This window comes from Choloepus didactylus, chromosome 10, assembly GCF_015220235.1.
Source record: "Choloepus didactylus isolate mChoDid1 chromosome 10, mChoDid1.pri, whole genome shotgun sequence".
Taxonomy (NCBI): Eukaryota; Metazoa; Chordata; class Mammalia; order Pilosa; family Megalonychidae; genus Choloepus; species Choloepus didactylus.
Window position 1 is genome coordinate 28,042,078 of NC_051316.1, and position 20,234 is coordinate 28,062,311.

At 44.5% G+C, this 20,234-nt stretch overlaps 1 protein-coding gene across 1 annotated transcript in view; it reads right to left on the reverse strand.

The window, feature by feature from the left end:
- Positions 1-7: 7 nt before the first annotated feature.
- Positions 8-20,234, reverse strand: part of RASEF (RAS and EF-hand domain containing) — a 37,655-nt gene continuing 17,428 nt past the window's right edge. The window contains exons 4-5 of the mRNA XM_037850738.1: positions 11,892-12,110; positions 8-3,616 (exon numbers count right to left, since the gene is read on the reverse strand). Coding sequence (XP_037706666.1) covers positions 12,074-12,110 — 37 coding nt within the window. The 3' untranslated portion in view covers positions 8-3,616; positions 11,892-12,073. The remainder of the gene's footprint in view (positions 3,617-11,891; positions 12,111-20,234) is intronic.

Sequence of the window (20,234 nt, forward strand, 5' to 3'; positions counted from 1 at the left end):
ATGATGGTTTTTTTTTTTTTTTTTTTCTGTTAAGTGTGTCTGAAATAATGCAGGGGACATACAGTTAAAATCTTTCAAAATACCCTGCAATTCTAGGGCACTGACTCATTATTCTGAAAATGGGTAAACTGGTACATAAAGGAAAAAGCACTTATCCTGCATTTTCTGCAGCTGATGAAGACAACTTCAGGGTAAAAACTGCTGAGGAAAGAAAGCTCAGAACAGCTAAATGAAAAAGGAGGGAAAGTTCTTTTTACAAGAAGAAAGACAGAAGGGGACAGTCCTTCGGCAAGGATCCTTGACGGCTGCTCTACGTGATGCCTGAAAGGTTGACGGGGACTCTGTGGACAGGGGAGGCTGGGCCACTGGCCCAGGGACCCATCTTGACATCCCTGAGAGAGGGTGGTGGGGTCCCGTGGGCCTCCTAATGGAAGGAAGCATCCAGCCCGTGACAGAATTCTGCCTGAAACATCAACATCAATCCAACCAAGCCGCTAACTGCCTGTTTGCAGGAAATAACAGGACACCACAGGGAAGCCGTCAACCAAATCCAGTGTGTGGGAATGAAAATCCTGTTTTCCCAAGAAATCAATGGAATGAAGAAAGGCAGGGGCATATGATTAAACAATCAGATGTTGCCCCGGATTTCAGGGAAAAGGGAAAGCAACAAGAATGGGAATACAGGGCATTTTTAGGCCAGTGAAACTATTCTGCATAAAACCACAATGTTACATCAGGACGTTCGGCACCTGTCAAACCCACAGCACCGTACATGCGAAGAGTGGCCCTACTATAAACTATGGGCTTTAATTATAATAATGTCTCAGTGTTGGGTCATGATTGTAATGAATGTACCCCACTAATGTAAAAACTTAATAATCGGGGACACTGTTTAATAATTGGGGGGAGGGACGAAGGGGCTGGAGAATGGGAAATCGGGGACTTTGTTCTTTCTGAGCAATTTTGCTGCAAATCAACCTGCTACAAATAACGCACTATTTGAAAAATAACGTGAGGTGTTTAGCGCGTAAAAGAGACTAAAGAAAGATAAAAACAAACGTGGTGTGCAGCTCTTGTTTGCATTCTGAGTCAAACAACTAAAGGCAAAAAAGATATTTTTGAAGTTACTGGAAAGAATTATGCTAGGTCTCACATGACATTATGAAATTATCATTATGTCATAGAGTGTGAGAATGGAATTGTGATTATAGTTTTAAAAGTATACCAGGTTTTTTTATAGGTGAAATGATGTATGCACCTGAGATCTGCTTTAAAATACTCCAAGGGAAAATAAAAGCTAGGGGAGGCAGCAAAATGGCAGGGAACTGGTGGCCTCAGCTCCTGGTGAGGGTGCAAAGGGGTTCACTGCCTATTTCCCTCCTTGTTTGAAAAGTTCCATAATAAAAAGTAAAATTGAGAGGAAAAAGAAAGAAAGTAAAAATTAAAAGCCTCGAGTCGCTTCTTCCCTGATGTAAGAAGGTGTTCCCCTGTACCGTAGGGCCAGCCGTGGTGGAGATGGGGCGAGCACATGCCACCCTGGCCCAGCCACTGGTGGCTGAAGGGCCTGAAGCCTCAGGGGCTGAGCAGGGTCCCCACCCCCCAAGTCAGTGACCAAGATGAAATCAGTTCACATGTGTGAAGAGCTTAGAAAACTGCCAGGTGCTTCACACGTCTCCTAGAAATATTAGCCATCATCATTACTGCCACAGGCCTGGGGAACATGGGCATCTGCCCACTGAAAAAGTGAGTCTCAGTGTGAGAAAGGGAGAAGCAGCCCTGACAGCCAGGGCCTAGCCTCCGTGTTGTCTTGCTGACAGCCATCTCACGGGCCCAACCCAGACAAGGCCAGTCTGTGGCCACCACAATGGAGAAAGACAAAAACAAGACCCTCCATTATCATGTCTGAAAACAGATGACACGAGGACTAGACAAGCCAAACAAAGGACCCAGCATCCCCATCATGGCTCACGTGCATGGCCACTGCTCCTTTACCAACCATGGCTGGAACCACACTCAAGTCTTCCCTCCTGCTGGATGAGCATCATTATGATACCCAAACAATTACTCCACTTGCTGAGGGCATCCAATACAGAGCACAGCCTCGCTTCCTCAGAGGCACCCCAAATCACCTATTTCCAGCCCAGATTCTGCAACAAGGCATTCTTTTCCTTTTTGTTAAACCTTATATATCAAAAAATTTAAAAACAAACAACAAAAAAAAAAACACATTTCAATTAAAACAAAGGATTAAGAAAAACAAATAACCTAAAATACCTGTATTGGAAAAGCCCTTTCTAACATCTCATCTGAGATGCCCTATATCCCCCATGGTGTTGCTCTCCGTTGTTGCAGCAAGTCGATAACCCTGCTCTGTTCTGCTCCAGAGCTGTTCCTGGAGGAGGACAAGTGGCACCAGAGAAGGAGTGGGGACCCATCTGCAGCTGAAATGGGGATGGCAACTGTGAAGGGTCTCAGGAATACTGATGGCCCCTGTGCAGACGGCCTACTGTTTTCCTAGCAGCTTATCTAGACCCTTAGTACGAACACACCCCTGCATGGGGTTGACAGATGAAGAGAGTCAAACTTAGATTGTCAGAGCTGTGTCTTCACCTGTCAGACAAGCGACCCAGGGCTGGACAGAATGTTTTCCTTTTCAGGGTTTTCCTTCCTCCCCCACTGGCCGTGCGATATCTCCCACGAGCACCAGGAGCCCCAGCAACAGTGAGGGCACCAAAGCACAGGCCATCTGGCCACTGGTGGGAATGCTGGCCTCTCCGTGACAGGCTGCCCTGCTGGTCACCCCCTAACACACCCCAGGAATATCCTGCATGTGTCCAAAGCACTAGCAGCTGGAAATGGAACACGAGATGGTGAGCTGCCAATGACATCACTTGCTCATGGGACCCAGACCGAATGCAGAACAACTAAGCTTTGGAGAAGGCAGGATCTGGGCTAAGAGGATGGGCCAGGAAGGAGACTGCAGAACCTGCCAACCTCGTGGAAGAGGACATAGGCCTCCAGGACTCCCCGGGCATGACAGGGTCAGAGGACAACCAGTGGTGGTGGAATATATGATTAGCCGAATCAAGGGACCTGGAAGGGGAAGGGGCTGGCCAGACTCACACACTACTTTATTAGGAGGCCATGTATAATTCTCAGCGTAATCGGAGCATGGCTGAGCACCTTTCACAGACCATCATACCCAGCTCTGCTCCCTGAAACCCACATGCAGTCATTTCCATCCCCACCCCAAACTTGGAGGCAGCGAGAGCATTCTGGGATTGAGTCCCCAAGGCCACCCTAGCCTGGGGGTCTAAAAGCAGGCCCTGGGCCCCCACAGCCAAGAGAGGGCACTTACCCATGTAGTTCTTGATGTGGCTGATGCAGAAGGTGGGGCCAGGATGGCCAGGCTCAGCCCATCTTTCTGGGGGATGAGGATGGGATCGGTGAAGCCATGCTCCTGCAAGTAGCCCAGCATGAGCTGAGTGCCGGCACATGGACCACCCACCACATCTTCCATGCTGCGGGGGTAGTGCAGGTGAGAGGCATGGCAGAGCCAGCGCTGATGCGTGAATGGCCTGCAGCGCTCCTTGGGGCAGACGCTGGTATAGTGCCCCTGCACAGATGTGGTACAGAAACAGGGACAGGGTGGGTGAGACATCCAGTCTGGGGACGCTTGCTCCTGTGTACATGAGTCAAACACTGACAAAACTGAAGAAAGCCATAGACATTTCTACAATCATAGTGGGAGACTTCAACACTGCACTGTCCTCTATAGACAGAACAAGCCAGATGACCAACAAGGAAATTGAGAACCTAAAAAATGTGATAAATGAACTACAGCATTACATCCCAAATTACCAGGATATACATTTTTCACTAGGGCTCATGGAACACTCTCCAGGTCAGATCACATGCTGGGGCATAAAACATGCCTCCATAAATTTAAAAAGACTGAAAGTATTCAAAGCACGTTCACTGACCATGATGGAATGCAACTAGAAATCAACAACCACCAAGCAACCAGATCTTTCACAAAAATATGGAGGTTAAACAACACACTCCTAAACAACGAGTGGGTCAAAGAAAAAACTGCAAGTGAAATAGGTCACTATCTGGAGATGAATGAAAACAAGAACACAACTCAAAAGCCATGGGATGCAGTGAAGGAGGTGCTGAGAAGAAAATTTAGACCTCTAAATGCATACATCAGAAAGCAAGAAAGAGCTAAAACCAAAGACCTAGCTGAACAATGGAAGAGGCTACACAATGATCAGCAAACTAACTGAAAAGGAAGGAGAAGAAAAGAAACAACAAAGATTAAAGCAGAAACACATAACATAGACTAACCATTTTGCAGGCTTGTGCAATGTTGGCTCTAGGATACAAATTTTTGCTAAAGCATCTGCTTCAACATTGCCAGGTAAAGAATCAGTGTTATGGGCAGAGACATGAACCAGTTACCTTTCGATTATGACAGCAAGTCAAGATGATCTCCCACATTTCCTTTCCCCACGGGAGTGACTGACAACAGTCCACTGCCCTCACTTACATGTAGCCAAGCATACCGAGGCCTCAGTACACTGCCCAATTGGCAGTACAAATAGTTAATGCATCTCCAGGTTCACAGTGACCATCCATGCAGCCTTTAATTCAGGCCACTAGCTGTCTCCCATAGTTCCAGCTTCCCACCAAATGCTGTCCTTACGAAGCTGCACAGCTGCTGCTGTCCAGGTGGTGGGCTGTCCGTATGCTGATCCATCAGTGTACCGAGGAACTCAGGTATACTGCCACATCTGCCAATGCTGGACACAGAAACAGCCACCTTGGGAGGAGCAGCGGGGAGGGGCGAATCTTGTTCTTCCACACAATAAACTGTTCTAAGATACCGTGCATCTCAGCGTAAAGACCTGTTGTTAAAAATGCTGCACTGTACCAGGTAAGCTTTCCATTTCATTAATGTCCTGAATTGTGCACTGCCAGAGTGACGTTAATGGAAATCTCCCATATCAACCCTTTTGTGGGAGTGGCTGTTCTAAACCTCACAGGGCGTTTCTGGGTCAGTCCTTCAACGTCCTAAGGCATTATAGGCAACACACAGTTGTTTTCCTAAGGAACTGTACCGGAGTTCGGTTCCTTTCCAGAGCTGAGACCAAAAGCCAATGGGAAACTGCTTTGCCTGCTGCCTTTGCCACAAGCCCCACCAAAGCCAAGATCGGTACTGACCACATCTAATTGGCAAGGCACACCTGGGTCCACCTCCCAGAATGCCTGGGCCTTGGCCATCACCTGTTTGGCTTTTTTCAAAAGCAGCCTGCTGTGGAACATCCCATTCCCTTGTTTTTACTTCATACAAGGGTTTTAGAATCTGTGCTAACTGCGGTATAGACTGTCTCCAATAACCCAACAAACCAAGGAAACCCATGAGCTGTTCAGCAGTACAAGGAATGGGGTCATTTTACACTTTATCAGCAACAGCAGAGGGAACAGTCTTAGTCTTACCTGACCAAACAACACTTAAGTATTTGACAGAGTATCCAGGCCCTTGGAATTTGTCCCCATTCACAGCCCATCCTCGGCTCTCGAGGTGGGCCATGATGGTCTTAGCTGCAGTTTCCAATTCTGCAAGACAGTTACTTGTTCAACATAAACTCATCAATACAATGAAAGAGAGTGACCTCTGCTGGAGGTTTCTACATTTTAAAATCGTGAGCTACCAAATCAGGGCAAATGGTGGGACTATGAAGATATCCTTGTGGCAGCACGGTAAACGTCCACTGCTGTCCTTCCCACATGAAGGAGAAGGCAGGCTGGCTGGAGGGATCTACAGAAATGCTAAAAACATAATTAGCAAGATCCAACACAAAATAAAATTGGCCTGAGCACTAATATCCTGTAGCAATGTAGCTATGCTTGGAACACCTGCAAACAAAGGAGAAGTTACATGGTTCTATTCTCTATAATCAATACACATCCTCCAGGCAGCATCAGGCTTCTTCACTGGCCAGACTGCGCTATGCAATGGGATGTGAGTGGGGATTGTAATTCCCACCGTTTCCAATTCCTTAATGGTGTCAGTGATTTCTTGATGGCCCAAAGGTAACTTATACTGACGCACTGCCACCGTGCATCTGGGAAAGGTACCTTTACTGGTCACCACTTAGCATGTTGTCTTTGAACATTTTTCTTTTGTTTTGTTTCTTTTTTAATGCAATTTGATTGAGATATACTCACATACCATACAATCCATCCAAAGAACACAATCAAGGGCTAACAGTATCATTGTATAGTTGTTCATGCAGTGCCACAATCAATATTCAAACATTTTCATTACTCAAAAATAAAGGAAAAATATACATAAAAAAGAAAAAGGAACACCTAAACCATCCCATATCCCTTATCCTCCCCCATTTTTTAAAATTTTAATTTGAAAATAAATTCAAACTTACAGGAACAGTTGCAAAAACAATACAAAACCCATACACAGAACTCCAGCATACCTCGACCCCCTCCCCCAGTACCCCGATCCACCAACTTTAACATCCTGTCACATCACCATTTTTCTTTCCCTCCCTCCCTCCCTACCATCCATCTATTGCTCTGTCTTCTAAACATGAGAGCAAGCTGCACACATCCTTGAACAAATGATTTAATTCACATACACAATTCCCATGAACAAGAACATTCTTTTATGCAATTCCATTAAGTGCAGCGAAGAAGTTCAAGAAATTCAACATTGATACAAAGCTTATATTCTAAATTTCCTTTTTTTTTTCCTTCTAATGTCCCCACTGTGTCCCTTTGAGTCTCCTCTCCTACATCCTCAGATCCCATCCAGGCTCAACCTTGGAATTTGATTGTCATTGCCTATTTAGACTGTCTTTTTCTTTCTTTTTCAATTGTGGAAACCTATATATGGCCTAAACCTTCCCATTCCAACCCCTTCCTAGCATTCCATTAGTGGGATTAATCATATTTAGAATGTTGTAATGCTACCATCTTCCCACCACCCATTACTAGAAATTTCCCTTCAACCCAAACAGCAACCCTACAGTCATTCCTTAACTCCCCATGCCCCTTCCCCCACTTCTCGTAACCCATAGTCTACTTTTCATCTCTATGGTCATATTCTCTGATAATTTCTTTTGTGTTTACTGTGGGGCTTAAATTTAACCTCTTAAATACATAACAATCTTGTTTTTCTTTGACACCAACTTAACTTCAATAGGACATGTAAACTATGTTCCTATACTCCCTTCCCCCACCTTTATATAGTTCTTGTCAAAAATTACATATTTAACATTGAGTCCAAAACTACTGATTTGTCAATAGAGTTGACGTATTTTATATCCTGTAGGAAGTAAATAGTGGAGTTACAAATCAAAAATTATTGACTTCTATTTGTATTCCACTATGGTCAGAGAATGTGCTTTAAATATACTCAGTGTTTTGTTTTGTTTTTTAAATTTATTGAGACTTGTTTTATGTCCCAGCATATGGTCTATTCTGCAGAAAGATCCATGATCACTAGAGAAAAATGTGTGCCCTGGTGATTTGGGATGTAATGTTCTATATATGTCTGTTAAAATTCTCTATATATCTCTCTCCTTTGTCTCTCGGTAGGGCTCCCTTTAGATCTGAAGTAGGGCAGGTCTCTTATTAGAAAAATCTCTCAGCATTTGTCCGTGAAAAATTGCAGCTCTCCCTCAAATTTGAAGGAGAGTTTTGCTGGATAAAGTATTCTTGGTTGGAAATTTTTCTCACTCAGAATTTTAAATGTATCGTGCCACTGCCTTCTCGCCTCCATGGTGGCTGCTGAGTAGTCACTACTTAGTCTTATGTTGTTTCCTTTGTATGTGGTGAATTGCTTTTCTCTTGCTGCTTTCAGAACTTGCTCCTTCCCTTCAGTGTTTGACAGTCTGATCAGAATATGTCTTGGAGTGGGTTTATTTGGATTTATTCTATTTGGGGTTCGCTGGGCATTTACGCTTTCCGTATTTATGTTGTGTAGAAGGTTTGGGAAGTTTTCCTCAACAATTTCTTTGAATACTCTTTCTAGACCTTTACCCTTCTCTTCCCCTTCTGGGACACCAAAGAGTCCTAAGTTTGGATGTTTTATTTCATCTGTCATATCCCTGAGATCCATTTCCATTTTTTCAATTTTTTTCCCCATTCTTTCTTTTATTCTTTCATTTTCTGTTCTGTGCTCCTTGAGGATGCTGAGTCGTTGTTCAGCTTCCTCTAATCTTGTATTATGAGTATCCAGAGTCTTTTTAATTTGGCCAACAGTTTCTTTCATTTCCATAAGATCTATTTTTTTTATTTACTCTTGCAATTTCTTCTTTATACTCTTCTAGGGTCTTCTTTACGTCCTTCATATAGTGTGCCATGCTCTCATTGTGTGATTTTATATCTTTGATTAATTGAGCCAAGCACTGTGTCTCTTCTGAGCTTCTGATTTGGGCGTTTGGTTTGGGTTCTCCATATCATCTGGTTTTATCGTATGCTTTAAGATTTTGTGTTGTTTCTGGCCTGCAGGCATTTGCTTTACTTCATAGGGTTCTTTCTGGATATAAAAAAATACCGATCTCTATACTTTAAATAGCCAGCAGATGGCATCTGCAAGTCACCTATTCTCCTCAAGTCAGTTCTCCGTGACTTTATCTTTGTGGTGTGTGGGGATCTGATTCTTGTGGGGTTCAACTGGAGCACTAAGTTTGGGTGTGTTGTTGGTACTGTCCGCCTTCAATGTGGACCATGTCTCTGGGTGGTTAGGGAGGCAGGGCAGCTTTAATAATCAAACCTCCCACTTGTTCCCGGAGATTTAAAGCTGTTACATGAGTCTAAGCCTTAATTTCAGTCTTGCCACAGATGGTCTCTGCCACTGACCCATAAGTCCTTGGTATTGGCGTAGGGACCCTGGGTTTTCCGAGCAGGGCCCTTATCACTGCCGTGCTCTTCCAGGACCTCTGCTGAGGGAAGGCTGTGCCACGTCACAAGTGCATGCCAGCCTCCAGGGATGCCCTGGGCTGCTGGGCCGTGCAGGGGCATTCCCAGCCTGCTTTAAAGACAGTTGAATGGGGTGTGTTAATTTCCCCCTTTTCGCACAGCTCCACCTTCCCAGCTGTGGGACAATTAGCTGTGGGTGCACTAAAGGAGTCCACGGCCGATACTGCTGAGTGTGCGTGGTGCTGCAGGAAAGACTCCACGTCACACTGGGTTTCTTGGCGCGGCTCTGGGCTATGGGTCTGGCCGCGGTCGGGAGCGTCCTCAGGCTGCCGGGGAGACGTCTGCAAGGGGCGCAGTTTCTTTCTCCTTTTGGCTTTCCTCTGTCCCACTGTCCCTGAGACAATCAGCAGCAGGTGTGGGGAGGGCTATCCTCCATGCCAGACACTGAGGCGTTGGCTACAGCCCGCTCCTGCAAGTGCTTCACTGCGCAGTTCTCAATGCCGTATCTGCAGCCACTCCTGGGTTGTTTTGTTTTGTTTTGTTTTTCCCAAAAGAACGAGTCCATCTCCAAACGCCAACCTGTGGTTTCCCGACACTGCAACACGGCTGCAGGACTTTCAGCTGGCTTACTCACTCGTTTCAGAATGCAGACTCCCGGTTTCACCAAATGCACTCTCTCTGTGGATTTAGCAGACCTTGTCCGGCTGGTGCATCGCTGGAACTGGTGCTCTGGGTCACTTTCTGGCTTTTATCTAGTATTTTTCAAAGAGGTGTTTTTTTTTTTTTTTTTGCCATGTCTCACCTAGCCACCATCTTAGGTTTTCATCTTCCCCCATTTTTAATATATTTTTATAATTATTTTATTACTCGTCTGCCTAGACACAGCCACCAGATTTAATTCAGCGGGAAATGGACATTAGGTGAACTCACCTGTTCTCAGATCACCTGCTTTAAATTATAGGATTCCGCACACAGCGTGAGTCATTCAGCTGGGTTGGATTTGTATTGCCCTCCAGCCTGGGGATGAATAAGGTCTGGCTAGACTCTCCTTCCTTCCCTTACGTTAGATCCTCTGGGGAGGAGATAATGGGGGGTTGCTGGTTTGGTGAATACCCTGAAATGCCCTTTCTATACTTCCTGTATTCCCTGGACCACTGCCACAGCTAATGACTCAGTCTCAGAACATCAGGTCACCACGCCTAAGAGCAGAACCCTAGCTTCTCTGATTTCTCTTCCAAGAAAGTGGCACATGGACAGCCAGTGTGAGCTCCCTAAGGGCTATGAAGGTGGGTAGCCTGGACCTTGGAGAGGAGAGCTCTGGCTCTGAGGGCTGTGCCCATGGCACGTGTGCCAGATGTCTTCAGTTTGCACCTCCAGTTGCATTCTCCACTTGCCCATCTGCTCCAGGCCCTGGTGGCTGACCTGTCAGATGGCATCAGCGGTCCCCTTGCTTTCAGGCTTCCAGTTGGGTTCGGCCAATGGAGAACCTCAGAAAGAGGGAGGAAAGTGGGCCTGGGCATTTTATTCTGGCTTCCTTCAGGTCACCATGAGCTGCTCACATCCCTCAAACCAAGTTCTCAGCTCCTGACAGGCAGCCCCTGCGCCAGGCCCTCTTTGTCTACAGACTCTGGCAACCCTCATGCCCAGGAGAAGTATGAAACCCTCTCCCCACAACTAGCCACGGGGTTTCACACCATCTCCTACTTTCTTACTTTCACCTTACCCACAGTTTAGCAATAATCCCTGTGTTCAGCGCTCCTGAAATCTTCCTCATTTGAGTGTTTCCCACAGGAATTCTGACTGATGCAGTTACTTCATTTAAAAAATTGAAAAAGAATGCCCATTTCACGGTGTCTTCATGATGAAATGGGATAACATATGAAAAACACTCAGCATAATATCAAACACCTAATTAAGAGCTCAGTAAACAAAGGCACAAGGCATATTGAAAGATGGAGTTGGTTTCAATTCAATTCACTTCAACCCTACCAATATTTATTAAGCTCCTGATGAGATTATTTCCGTGGAGGCGTGGCCCCATCCATTCAACGTGGGCCTTCATTACTGGAGTAGTATATAAACTCAGACACAACAACAAGCTTGCTACAGCCAAGAGGGACACTTTGAAGAATGCACAGAAGCTGAGAGAGTAGCTGCAGATGAGATACAGTTTGAAGATGGCCGTTGAAAGCAGATTCTTCCTCTGGAGAAGCTAAGAGATGACAAACACCCCAAGAGCAACTAACAGTAACATTTTGAGGAACTGCAGCCTAGACAGGAACGTCCTGGGAGAAAGCCATTTTGAAACCAGAACTTTGGACACCACTGGCCATCCTCCAGTGAAGATGCCCAATTGCTGATCTGTTATCTTGCACACTTTATGGCCTTAAGACTGTAGCTGTGTAACCAAATAAACCCCCTTTTATAAAAGCCAAGCCATCTCTGCTGTTCTGCATTCTGGCAGCAGTAACAACTAGAACAAACTTGATTGTAAAAGCCCAGACATGGGTTGAGGCATATTGCAGGCCCTGGGCAGCCCAATGTGTGCAACGTGAATATGAGCTGGGGAGGAAGGGGTTCAGTCTCCACCTACTTGGGCTCTTTTACGGGCCACTTGCAGGGGAGTGATGCTGCCTTGAGATGGGGCTTCTGGTATCTGAGATTTGATTCTGGGGTTTGTGAAGGGTTTAGGTGGGTGTTGGGAAAACAAGTTTGAGACCTGAGCAAAAAAGATAACTACCGTATGAGAAAACATTCAAGAGAATGAACTGAAACCAAGGAGGGGGGTTACACCCGCTCCTTCTGCTGAATGGTCTAGTCCTCGCCTTTTGATCTCTGCATAACTCTTCAAAATCAATTCTGCATGGTCTACCTCTCCAAACACTTCCTACCAGTCCTGTCAGACAATCATAATCCCTGCATGGAAAATCCCTGACACTCACCCTTGTTCCTGTCCACCAATGGTTGCTTCTCCAAGTTCTAAGACCCGAATTCTTCCCCCAATGCCTGTGTGGTTTCAGGAAAGCTGTGGCTCCCAGGATGGATCCCTGGCACAGTCCAGCATGCAGAGCTATGGATGCAGGGCTGCTGTCCCAGCTGCAGAGTTAAAGTGGAGCTAAAACAGTCACTGTACCAAGGTGGCCTGGTCCCAAGGCTTGCTCCTGCAAAGAGATTGGGATAGAAAGGCCACACGTCAGCACCCTCTATTCTCATTATTTTCCCATAGATTTCACGTTTCTGCCCCACAGTTTGTCTCTGCCACCACCTTCTTCTCCCAAAGTGGACAGCATCCAGGACCTGCCCACTCTCTATGGCCTTTTGTGCAATGGAATTTTGTATGTTGCCATTCCTTTCCCAGATGATGCCCTCTCTCTGTCCCTAGCTGGGCCTCAACAAAGAAAAGTAGGGCTCACAAGCCATGTCCCTCTTAGGCAGTATTACGACGGTTGACACCAGGCACCCAATGTCCAGAAGAGTCATACATCTTCCAACAGGCCCATGCAGGACCCTCGGGGGCGAGCCTCCCCACAATGTGCCCCCACCCCCTGCTTTTCTCAGATGTCTAGACCAGCTCCCACAGTGGTCATTCAATGGCAAAATACGTAACGGCGAAGTCCTGGCTCCACGATTCAGTGGTGTGTAATTTTGGGAAAGTCACCAAGTCCTCTTCATTCTAAAGTTTTCATCAGCAGACAGAGACAACACAGAGTAACTCAGGAAGTTTAGGATAGTAAACACATCCTCTTTCAACAGAACTTGGTTCACTCTTGTCCTGCTCTCTCCGTCAACAGTGGCAATCACCGCGGTTACACCCTGGGGTTGCAGGACTTGCACTCATGTCCTCACACACCTGGCTGTCGTGTGCCCCTTGCATTCCTTTTCCTGGTTGAACAATTAACAGTAGGACACAGATTCTGGTGGTTACTGCTGAGTGGGAACTGACGGAAAGTCCATCCTGTGTGAAACTCCATGTCCACCGCCGGAAGGCCATGTGTCAGAGCCACCAGCACTGCGGAGCTGCCAGGGTTTCCCTGGCACGTAACAGGCATCCACGCACCACTGAGCTGCTGCTTCTCAGCCAGGTTTCCATCTTTTCTCTGGGAACACATGGAAGGTCAGGACGTGAAGGATCGATTACTCTCCTAATATGGACAGCATGTGAGCAAGCTATTATGGGTCATCCACTATTTGTTGCTTGGGGTTTATCAGTTCATACACATCCCACCCACACACCCCACTGCCCATCACACACACACACACAACACATCTCCATAGACACTCATCACTGTCTTCTCAGGGTTTTGATTTAAATACCAAGCAAATTTTGCCTTGGTACACAGTGGGCAATGGTTGACTCCAATGAAATTTTTTACATTTTTTCTTTAAAGCCCTTTGATGTTGCCATCCCACAGACTTGATTTGCAAGGCTCCAAACTGTGGGATTATGCAATTTAATACGCTCTAATTCTACTTACAGAGAATGGCATGTCAGTCATTTGAAAAATAGTATAGGAGGTGCAATGGGAAATGAAAACGAAGAGGTGTTTCAAAATTTCCATACTTCCGACGTACCTCAATCTCACAAAAACAAATGACATGTGAAACTAAGCAAGTACAATGTAGAAGACATGGTGAGGTTGGTTAGATGTATGAAAACATCTTGCACACCCTGGGGCACCTTCAAGGCCTGCTGCAAGGTGAAGGCATTGGAGATAACAATAAATTCTTCTGAAACCCAAAGCAGTTAAAGAAAACAGAATACATTACTTGACCACAGGTTAGGGATCATAAATTTTCAAGAGTACTGGGATGCTTGAGATAAAGACTAATAAGGAGGGCAACAGATGGCAGGGACAGATGGGAAAATTCCAATCGCAAAACCTCACCTACAGGCCCCCAATTAGTTCAGAGGCTTCAAAGACCAACTGACAATCTATACTGTAAATGTGTATGGCAATAAAACGTGCCAACGTCTCTAACCCCACATTCCTTTGTTTATACTAATAAAAATCCATGTGGCAAACAGCCTGGCACGTCTCTCTCTTGAACATCCCCACATGCTTACCCCTTAAGCATGCACTCTCTTTGCCTTCAAGAAAGCTTTCTCACTTGCTCATATCTGCCTGTCTCCTCCTTCAATTCCTTCTCATGACAAGATGTCGATTCTGGAATGGGGGCTCTCATGACAAAGGAGCTCAGGTAACCCTTACACATGTGTTCTCAATAAATTTTCTGCCCTCTTACTCTATGATGTTCTGTGCCCTTGTATTCTTTCTTGTGGCATGGCCATGAACCTGGAAGCGGAGTCCGGGACAACGGACCTAGAAAACATTAAAAGTTGGTGAAAGGAAATCTATGAAAATTCACATTGCCAACATATCATGGCTCATTACTCTTTAAGTCAAGGGAAATAATGATATTTACACAGAGAAAATGCTTAATACAAGCTGTTTATGCCCAAGTACCTCCTGTCCTTTTAATTCATTTATTCTCCACAAAAGAAAGCCTGAGGTTAGTTGAAATCACCTCCTATTCTGCATGAGAAAATGGGGGCACAGATCTATCAAGTGACTGCCTCAAGGTTATTTAACAAGAAGGAGAACCAGGATTGGGGCAAGGCATGTTTGGTTCCAGAGAACACGTCTTTAACCATGACCTAGAAATCATGTCAAAGAAGTTATACCATCCTAAGCAAATTTCACCTGACAATATGAGGAAGACCTGGCACAACGAATGAAAACACAGAATGTCTGCCAGTGACCAGGATGGAATCCCTCCATATGTCTACCCTTTTGTGGGCGACCTTTCATTCACTCCTCAGAATTACAGGATGTCCTATAGTTGAACAGTCAGTGTGTGATGATGCTGAGAGGAGTCCCGGTATTTGTGTCGGGGGGGGGCAGGGATGGGGCAGGGGCTTGGCCAGGCTGTACCCTTGTTTCCATATCAAGTGCCTGATCAATGGCTCTGCAGGCCCAAGGCTAGCCACCAGTAGACTGTTTACTGATCACTGGGCTTAGGTCTCAAAGAAGCTCATCACTGAAGAAGACACTCTATCAAGGATCTGGAAATTAGGTCCAGAATATGGCTCAATTGAACATCATTCCCCCAACCCCATAAACCATGTGTGCAGAGATTCTGGGTTGGAATAATGGAACTTGGAAAGTGGTCACTTGGTGGCTCCATATGACCGACAGGATAGGCTGGCTGGCAAGTGTCACCACACTCGTAATGCATACGTCCCTGTGACAGACCTGGAGGAGACATGAGAAGCCATTTTACTAAATTCTGAGACCAGATGGTTTGGGTATGATTTATGAACAAACCTGGGCCCTTTGACATATTTTAGTAAAATGGACTGAGATTGACTGAGCTACAGAGAGCTATCAAAGAAGGGAATATTTGGTCAAGACTTGGAAGCCTGTTTATTTTTCAGGATGATAGACCCTCCCTTGAAGGCAGCCTCTTCAATAAATGGTGGTTGGAGAACTGGATATCCATTTCCAAAAGAATGAAAGAGGACTCCTAACTCACACCTTATACAAAAGTGAACTCACAAAGGAACAAAGACCTAAACTAAGACCATAACACACTTAGAAGCAAATGTAGGGAAATCTCTTGAAGATCTTGTGATAGGAGGCGGTTTCCTAGACTTACACCCTAAGCATGAGCAACCAAAGAACAAATAGACAAATGGGATCTCCTCAAAATGAAACACTTTTTACATCAAAGGACTTTGCCACAAAGGTAAAAAGGCAGCCTGCACAATGGCAGACAATATTTGGAAACCACATATCAGAGAAGGGTTTAATATCCCGAATATATAAAGCAATCCTACAACTCAACAACAGAAAGACGAATAACCCAATTAAAATTGGTCAAAAGACATAGACAGACACTTTCCTGAAAAGGAAATACAAATGGCTCAAAAACAAAACAAAACAAAAATAATCAACTTCACTGGCTATTAAGGAAATACAAATCAAAACCACAATAAGATACCATCTGACACCTACAAGAATGACCATTATCCAAAAAACAGAAAATGACAAGTGCTGGAGAGGATGTGGAGAAAGAGGCACGCTTACTCACTGTTGGCGGGAAAGTAGAATGGTGCAACAATTCTGGAAGACAGTGTGGTGGTTCCTTAGGAAGTTAAGTACAGATTTGACATATGACCTAGCTATTCCATTACTAGGTATATACTCAGAGGAACTGTAAGTTAAGACACGAACAGACATTTGTAAACAGATGTTTACTGCAGCATTATTCACAATAGCCAAGAGATGGAAACAGCCCAAACGTCCATCAATAGATGAGTGGATAAACAAACTTGTATATACACATGATGGAATACTACGCAGCTGTTAAGACAGAGCAAAGACACGGAATATATAATAACATGGATGAACCTTGAGAACATTATGTTGAGCGAAGTTAGCCAGAAACAAAAGGAGAAATACTGTACAGTCTCCCTAATATGAACTAACATTAATGAGCAAATTTTGACAGTTAAAAGCTGATAACACAGGCTATCAGGAGATAGAAAGAGGGTAAAGATCAGGCATTTGATGCTGAAAAACTATAGAATGTTCAGCAGGATAGACTGTATACATCCAGAAATAGATAGCGTAATACTCTGTGATGGTAGCACAATACTGTAAGCGCAATGAACAAAGATGTCCATGAGAAAAGCTGAAAGAGGTGGGCTGGGGGCATGTGTAACACCTGAGGCAAAGATAGAAGATAAAGACAGGGACTGTTTAACTTGGCAAAAACTGGAGTGGTCATTGATCGTGACTAAATGTACAAATATAAAAATGTTCTTGCATGTGGGAAAACGAATGAAAACAATGCAGAAGGTTGAAAACGGGAAGGTATGGGGGAAAAATATAATCAAAGCAAACTGGAGTCTCTGGTCAAAGCAACATTGTAATATGTTTCCATTAAATGCAACAAAGGCAATATTCCAAAGCTAAATGGGTATTAGAGGGGGATACAAGGTGCGATATGGCATTCTTGGTAGCGGTGGTGTTGTCTGACCTGAGTATTATATTGTATTGTGTGATATTTTATTTCTCTTTTTATTATCTTTTTCATTATTGGTTTAAAACAAAACAAAAAAAAATTTGTAGTAATCAATTTGTTCAAGTGCTAACTACGGTGATACATGTACAACTATATGATGATACCATGAACAATGGATTGTGCACTGTGGATAACTGTATGGTATGTAAATATGGCTCTATAAAATGGTAGGAAGAAATATCAATAGGGATAAAAGTGCTGGAGAAAACATGGAGAGAGGAATGTATGTATTTACTGTTGGTTAGGAGACAGAATGGTATAGCCTTTCTGAAGGATAGTGTGGTGGTTCCCCAAGAAATAAGTATGTGGGTGCCAAAAGGTCCTGCAACCTCATTAGGGGGCATATACTTGGAAGATCTGAGAGCAGGGACATGAATGGACATTTGCACACTGGTGTTTATGGAGGGAGCACACATGACGTGCAATGGGTGGAGATGGCCTAAGGGTACGTCGGCTGAGGAACAGAATGGGGAACTGTGGTGTGTGCATACAATGGAATACCGAGCAACTGCAAGGAGGAGTGAAGCTCTGAGACCTGCAATGCAACTAGGTGAATGGATCCTGTAGACAGCATTTTGAGTGAACTATGCCAGAAACAAAGGCAAGCACTATAATGCCTCACCAATATGGACTAAGTACAATGTGAAAACGCATAACTGAGTCTCAGAGCACAGCTTATTAGGGGAATGCTTACTGTAATGGTCCCTACATGGTAGGCTCTTACACCAGTCCCATCTATTCCTGAACTGTAATGGCCATCTCCAGATTCTGAGACGCTGATCCCTTTGTGTATAACCTGATGGATCCCCGGAACTTTGGGTATCTGTACGACACCTGAAACTCAGACCGAGACCTCGGCAGATGTGAATGTCAGCATTAGTACATACAGTAGCTGTTAAAATAGCTGAAAAAGAGTCTAGACTTCAATTAGAGATATGAATGAAGCAGATCTAGTTAGGACTAGGGCAAATTGGGCCAAAGGATAAAGGACGATACTGACTGTGTTTTAAAACTTCAACTTTCATGTGAGACCAAGGAAAGAGATGTTTACTTGGTGCAGGATCTATATCTCCTATACAATTTAACTCATACAGTTTGCACAAATACCATAATTACATGGAACTTTTAATAAGGAGTGAGACCTGGTAAGTTTGTACAGGTTAGTGTGAAATAGTGATACATTCCAAAGGAATTTGGGCAGAGAATAAAAATATATATTCAGGGCCCCCTGGGGAGCCAGGGGAAAATTTGGAAGTGTTGGACTTCCTCACCTGAATTGTTGCTGATGTTCTCACAAACACTGAGGACTGGCAGTTTGGTATACTGAACCCTCTATCCCGGGGCTTCACCTTATGGAGCTCATGACTGCAAAGGAGAGGCTAAACCTGCTTATAATTGTGCTTAAGTGTCTCCCCCAGAGTGCCTCTTTGTTGCTCAGATGTGTCCCTCTCTCTCCAGCTAACCCACATTGGTGGGTGAACTCACTGCCCTCCCCCCTCCATGGGACCTGACCCCCAGGGGAGTAAATCTCCCTGGCAATGCAGGATATGACTCCCGAGGATGAATCTGGACCCAGCACCATGGGACTGAGAATATCTTCTTGACCAAAACGCGGATGCAAAATGAAATGAAATAAAGTTTCAGTGGCTGAGAGATTCCAAATGGAGTCAAGAGGTTACTCAGTTGGGGATTCTTACGTACTATATAGATAACCCTTTTTCGGTTTTAATGTATTGGAATAGCTGGAAGTAATTACCTGAAACTATCAAACTGCAACCCAGTTGCCTTGACTCTTGAAGATGGTTGTATAACAGTGTAGCTTACAAGGCGGTGGCAGTGTGATTGTGAAAGATCACACTCCCTTTATCCAGTGTATGGATGGGTGAGTAGAAAAATAGGGACAAAAACTAAACGAAAAATAGGGTGGGAAGGGGGGATGATTTGGGTGTTCTCTTTTACTTTCATTTTTCATTCTTATTTTTAGTTTTTCTGGTATAAGGAAAATGTTCAAAAAATAGATTGGGGTGATGAATGCACAAATATATGATGGTACCGTGAACAGCTGATTGTTCACCATGGATGACTGTATGATATGTGAATATATCTCAATAAAACTGACTTTAAAAAAAAGCTTAAGGAAAAAATATTTCACTAAAAATCATAACCAAAGCAATGTTCTAGTAAATTTAAATACTATCTTCTTCTTAGGATGTGACATTCCTTTCAAACCCGAACTGAAATCTCATTTTGAGTTTCCCACAGAAGCCAGATCTAGTTACATGAGCACGTCACATATAGCCCCAGACTATGGAATGCCAAGAGAAAGAAGTCCAGAACCCCAAGGCTGATTACTTAAGATCATGAAGTTCTGCATGCAGGAGATCACAGTCTGTTAATCCTGAAGAAGACCAAGATGTGTCTACAGAATCAGGAAAACAGACCCTGGTAGACTGATGTCAAGCAATCATAAGAACCACTATGTGATTAAGTCTTAGTTTCATTTTAACCAGAGACCTCTTCCTCTTCCTCACTTTTGAGCTGGCTTTGGGAAGACTCCCCTAGCTCCTTGCCAGAGCACTTTCAATAAATAACCTTCTCAAAAGAGATTTTTCTCTTCCATAGCACTGGTGGGCAAGCTTCGCTGTCAGCAAACAGTGGTGATAACAGTAACAAATTTTGGCATCCACGGCAGGACACAAGCTGCTTCATGCAGCCCAGGTCCATGTCACATTAGCTGCCGGGCTTCTCCCTCCATCCCTGGGCTCTGTGCCAAGCAGCTGCCCAGGAATTTCCCTGCAGGACCAGGGCCAGCGGCTCTGGGTGGGGATCTCACCATGTATGGACACCATGGGCTCTGTGGAAAGGTGATTTCAAGTGTCCCTATGCTAGGTAAGCATATGTTCTTCCTCTTACTTTATTTCTGTTAACTTCTTAATTTGTTTACTCCACCAGGATGGATTGGTCTCGGCTCATACATACGGACCCGACGTGTTTGAGCCCCACCATCCATGACCCGAGATTTGTGGTTCCACATTGGTTTGCATTTTGTTTCTTTGAAGCGCAGAAGCTCTTTGTTACTGAGGAGTTCCTAGTTTGCAAGTTGTCTTCGTGATTTCTGCTGGTGGTGCCTAGCTATGGGAATCTCTCAGGATGGGAAGGTTGCATCCCTGTTGGGTGTATTTTGAATAACTGGTATA